General features: G+C 39.4%; 1 protein-coding gene across 1 annotated transcript; it reads left to right on the top strand.

Moving 5' to 3' along the window:
• Positions 1-5,115: 5,115 nt before the first annotated feature.
• On the top strand, positions 5,116-5,850 carry LOC103930180 (scarecrow-like protein 26). The gene has a single exon (XM_009339481.3). The coding sequence runs from the start codon at positions 5,116-5,118 to the stop codon at positions 5,848-5,850; it is 735 nt and encodes a 244-aa protein (XP_009337756.3).

Genomic DNA, 5,850 nt, shown 5'->3' with positions numbered 1-5,850 from the left:
CTGAGATTGCAGGCGGTACTTCCATAGAACTACATGCTGACCTTGTCGGGTTCTATCGGCCTGCCGATCTGGAGAAAGATGGCAACGCTAAACAGCAAGTAAAATGGCAATGCGCGAGAGAAAAAAACCTAGGTTCCAAAATACCCAAAAGGTGAGAATGGCGAGAGAAGCGAAATTGGGAAGAAATCGAACTGAAAGGGCCATCGATGATGGACGCGTGGGCTAGAAGGGAAACGTCGTGCATTCGCTGTGACGGAATCAAACCACACAGACAAAGGATGATCAACGCGTGGCAATCAGGGGCATAACAGATATTTAACTGTGCAAAGCAGCAGCAAAACGGCTAAGCAAACAAAAAATCAGGGGCATTTCCGCCCTTTTACTATTGCTGAACAGTGCCGAAATCCAACTGGGTTTTAGTATATATAATGTTTGATCAAAACTCTAAAAACTATGGATGTTAAATCTAAGAATTTTAAAACTGAGGCGCCTATAACAAAATACCCCCATTAAATTAATAAGGCTCTTTTAAAGGGTGAAAGTAGGGTGGGTTCAAAAAACTAAAAACCGAAAAAAATCGAAAACCACACTGAACTGAAAAAAACTGAACCAAAACTGCCAAAACCAAACCGAACTGAATCTGGCCAGTTAGGTTTCGGTTTTTAAGGTCTGGAAACCGAATCCAAAAAAAAAAAATCATATATAAATAATCAAAAACATGTTCGCGTCAGGGTTTGAACACCTGACCTCCAAGTTGGGTAGTTGCTTCAAGCCAACTTGACCATAAGGTTTCTAATATTTAACACTTTATAAAATTTCTTAAGTTACAAACCCTAGCCGTCACTCACACTCCCATTTCAGTTTTTCACCTTTTCTCAAACTCCCTCTCTTCCCTCTGCTGCTTCCTCCCTGAGTCTCTGCCTTTGCTTCCTCAATCTGTGAAATCCTATTCCTGGATTTCATTGTTATAATCTACACATTGTTATTATTCAAATTTTATGTTATTTTCAAGAATTTATATTAATTTATTTGAATTTAGATTTTAATTAAACCAATTGCGAAGTTTGAAGTTTGGAAATTAATTATTTAAAATCCGTAGATCTTTTGAGGTCACAATTTATATTTCTGAATAGAGCTCGATCCCACGAACGCATAGACGAAAACTGTTTGCGAGTCCGGATTCTAACGGTATAGTTATGGACTTTTGAAGTTGTGATACTATAGATTTTAGGAATTAATTATCTCCCACTTTGTGGGTAAGCAGCCCAGATCGATATGGGGTTAAGGGGACCATCAGAATTGAAAAAAAAAAAAAAAAAAGGGGGGGAAGCAACCAATGAAGAGGAAGAGGAAAAGAAAGGGTAAAGATAAAAAAATAGGAAGAAGAGACCTTCCCTCTCGTCCGTACACCCACGCCCCTACACCCGAGCAAATTTCGACGATTTTCGCCATCTTTCCCGTCCAACCACCACCATATAACACCTGCAACTTCTTCTACAACATCCCTTCTACCATTTTCACCCAAGATTGTGGGTTTTTAGGTCAAAAATTGTGAAGAACAGTGCGAGGAACCCAGAGGTGTTCGACAACGATTCGGTCGTTCTGGCGAGTTTCACCACCTTTAATCAACTCCCCTTAGACCCAGGAACAAGATCCAACCAGTGGTAGGGGCGTTGGAACACCGAGGAAGGAGAATCGAATAACACTCACCTTAGGGTTTCTGGCGGGTTCGAGCTAAATTAGGGCTTTTCCAGGCCAAATTGGGCTTGGCCACAGGTATAAAGTTTGCTCTACTCACTGAGATCTACTTGCCTGTAAAATTTAGTAATTTTTAAAAATAGTTGAATGTTCCGGCGAGTTGAGGTGGCCGACCGACACCTGCGGCGGGGCGTGGCTAGTGGGCCGTCGATGCTATTTTACGCTAAATTGATATCTTGATCTCATATTTGATATCCATATGATGTGTTTTGATTATTGTGAACCTAGTTTGATTAAGGTACATTACTTGATTATTATATGAATGGATGATCCAACCGATGGATCGCAATGAGAATTTAGTATGTGGTTCTATGAACATAATGTGGACTTTGGGGAGTTATGGATTGGAAATCCGATGTACGGATCTTCCGGATCGAATTACGTAGGGTTGTGGACCCTATCATTGACCGAGAGTTGATTTTGGTTAACATGTCTCGACATGTTTAAATACTAAATCTATTACCACGGGATACTAGGTGAAGTCTAGTGGGGCCACATTGATTAGAGAGTGACTGGAATATATGTGATGTAATTATTACCTTAATTTCTTATATTGATATCATTTGTGAATATAATTTGGGTTATAAATGAAATTTATATTGAAATGTGAATTATGTGTATATATATGTGCCACATATCTATGTTTATTAAATATGAATTCTATTGAAGTGTTATTTTCATTTCTGACCATTTATCTATTTTCATTAAGTATGATTTGACTTGCATTGGAAATATGGTTTATATTGTATGATTGGATTGATGTGATGAAATGTGAGGGCTAGTAGTGGACCGTTAACCCATTGTCATGGGGTTTGTTGCTTCGAAACATGTGTCACCCCTCGTGTCATTATTTCATTCTCGTTTAGTTGAGTCTTTGTAAGTTGAGTAACTTGATCCATGTCTTGTTTCACTGATTGGTGTTACGCATTGTACTCTGCAATTCCGTTGAGTGATGGTCCGTAATCCCTTATAACCCACGATTCTGTTAAGTGATGGTCCGGAATCGTATCCTGGTTGGATTTCGTTGAGTGATGGTCCGGAATCCCTTCTACTCCGCAATTCCATTGAGTGATGGTCCGGAATCGTATCCTGGTTTGGATTATGTTGAGTGATGGTCTGGAATCCCCTTTGTTGTCTTGGCTCCATTGAGTAGTCCAAAATCCTATTCTTCCGAGATATAGGCTTTGGCCAAACTGTGTCGCTCTAGCCCTGCATTCGATGAATGGTATGTGTTATTGATGATGTGATGCTTAGCATTATTGTTTGATGTGATTATGGAAGCATGTGGGTTATGGTTATTGTAATTATTATTAGACTCATTGACCATTGTGACTAGTGAATATGATTGTGCTCCGTTGTTTGTTCTTTGTAATATTGTATGATAGGCATTGTGATATATGTTGAGGCATAGTGATTTATGTGATGAATGTTCGAGTATAGTGAATTGGTGAACTACGAAGGGCTTGATCCCTGTTGAGGGTACGTAGGCAGTTTAACGAGGAGGTTAGATGCAGCCATAAAATATTCGAAAATTACTACGCAATTTAGACCTTGAGTGGTGCTTTATTCATATCCTGGAGGCGGGGTATGTTAGATATACGAGTATTTGGTGACGTCACATGTTGATCCTGGACATATGTCGAGATCGAGGTGTGACACAATCTCTCTCTCTCTCTCCCCTTCCTCTCTTCCTCCAAATCGCACTCTCCAGTCTTCTCATGTCCTCCTCGCGGATTCCTTCTTCCAAACCATGATTTTCCCTCCCCCCCCCTTTGGAATCGGAACCCCTTCGAATTGGGAGATTCTAACCCAGGTTTTCCGATCTCTCAAAGGTAATTTTCGAATCAAAACGAATATGATTTATATTGTGATTTTCTGAATTAAAATGGGATTTTCTTTTAATTATTTTGTTGGGGTTTTGCATATTATAATCTTCCAATTTGGCAGCAAATGCATAAGTGTTGCCATTGCTGACGAGAGGTTTGGGACTAAAAATAAACCACCAAGGTAAAAATCTCTCTTGGCTGCTATTTAGTTCTATTGAGTTTATTTTCATGGAAAAATCAAAGATTTAACACATGCATGCGTTTTCTCTGCGAGAGCTCTCGGATCCGTAACAAGAATGACGCATCGACACCCAATAATGTCAGATCCATGGCTGATCGTCCCAGTTCGTATTCATTTGATGCAGAAGTTTCTGCATCTTTACTGCTCAATCGTTGCAGATTTCTTCCAGATTAAAAAAAAAATTCATGGAAAAAACCAAAAAATAAACCGAAACAGAACTGAAAAAAAATTGAACCGAACCAAACTAAACCGAAATTTCGGTTCGGTTTTGATTTTGACAAAAAATGGAACCGTTTCGAACCGAACCCAGCCCTAGGTGAAAGAGCTAGCTAGGTGTCACTGTATGGAAGGATGACCAGGACTATGTCACCAAGTTGGACTTATACCCTTGGTCACATTGAGGGATTTTAGAGTGCATTTTTACTCACCACCATTTAGTGTGGTGTATGTTTACCATCTTATTTATCATCGTTAGATGAATTTGAATTTTGAGATTTGTACCTATTTACTACACGAATCTCGAAATTCAAACTCATCTAACTGTAATAAATAGGATGGTGAACATAAGAGCAAAAATGCTCCCGGGTTTTTTAAATACACAATAAGTCATTAAATAGTTAATTAATTAAGGTTATATTTCTTATGATGAAAGGTAATTACGTTGAAAAGACAGGAATCATTATCTATCTAATTTTCTTGATTAAAATACAAAGGATACGTGTGACGTGTAAGTCACCACCTCAAGAAGCAGCCAAAACTGCGAAGAGAATTGAGTTGGGAACTTTTTGTTGAATTACGTGTACAGTGTGTAGAAAGTTGGTGAAAGCAATTGGCTTTTGTTTATGAAGATAACATAGTGATTAATAATTCTCCATTTCAATAATCATCTGTTTTTTTTTAACTATTTTATGTTTAATTAATTTGTCATTACGTTGTCACCAACTGATATATAATGATGGCTTAAAATTCATCAGCAAATCAAACCCAAAGAGAAAAAGTCTTCAAACCCTCTAAAAATATTCACCAATAAAGAAAAAGATGATGCAATCAGAGATGAAGTTTCAGACCTTCTGGCCATGCCTGAATGAAACAAATTCAACTTTGGATACAAATGAATACACAGAGCAGATGGGGAGCTCTGAATTTTCTTCGATATTCATGCCATCGGACGAATTTTCAGAAACTTCTAGTTCTTTTCCATTTTCAACCATGTTTTCTGGTGAATTTGAACAACTTGCAGATTGTGATCATCCCCTGCAAGCCATATGGATGGCGGAAGAGGAATTTCCCATGGAGTTGGGAGGATTCGAGACGAATTATTTGATGGGTGAGATAGAAAATATGTATGCCTCAGATTGTGATCAGCTTCCTTCACCGCAATTTTTTGTTGAAGGAAATGGTGTGTGGAGTCCAAACTCTTTTGTGACATCTGAGGCATCCTCTATGGATGTGACATCCGTCCAACAATCAATAACCCTGCCGAGAGACGAGATGGAAATCAACAACGAAGTGAGAATTCGCCATATGCTCAAGGCGTTCGGCGAGGCCATGGAGATGGGGCAGAGGAAGCTGGAGGAGGTAATCATGAGATGCCTTTTGGAGAAAGTAAACCCACTTGGTCAACCTCTTGAACCTCTTGAGCGCCTTGCCTTCAACTTATGTCAAGGAGTTGTTGATAATCAGCAGAGAGACTATTTGAAACAAGAATCTTGCAAGAATTACGAGGCTGCATTCAACTTGTTCTACCAAATCTTCCCTTTTGGGAGATTTGCTCACTACGCAGCAAACACCGCGATCCTCGAGGCTGTCCCAGAGGATGTAGAGACTGTTCATGTAGTGGAATTTGATATCGGTGAAGGGGTTCAACTGTCCCAGATGATTGAGGCTGTGGCAAAGAGAAACAAGACACTAAAAGTGACAGCAATTAAATGGGATGTGGAAGAGAGTGATGAGGTTGCTCCTCCACATTGGAGATTTGAGGAGACGAAAAGGCAACTCCAGCATCACGCGAGGTCTTTGGGCTAA

This window comes from the organism of the source record quoted next, unplaced genomic scaffold (genome assembly GCF_019419815.1).
Source record: "Pyrus x bretschneideri cultivar Hongxiangsu unplaced genomic scaffold, Pyrus_bretschneideri_v1 Contig2, whole genome shotgun sequence".
Classification (NCBI taxonomy): Eukaryota; Viridiplantae; Streptophyta; class Magnoliopsida; order Rosales; family Rosaceae; genus Pyrus; species Pyrus x bretschneideri.
The sequence above is the reverse complement of the archived record's forward strand: the minus strand, read 5'-3'. Positions and strand labels throughout refer to the sequence as shown.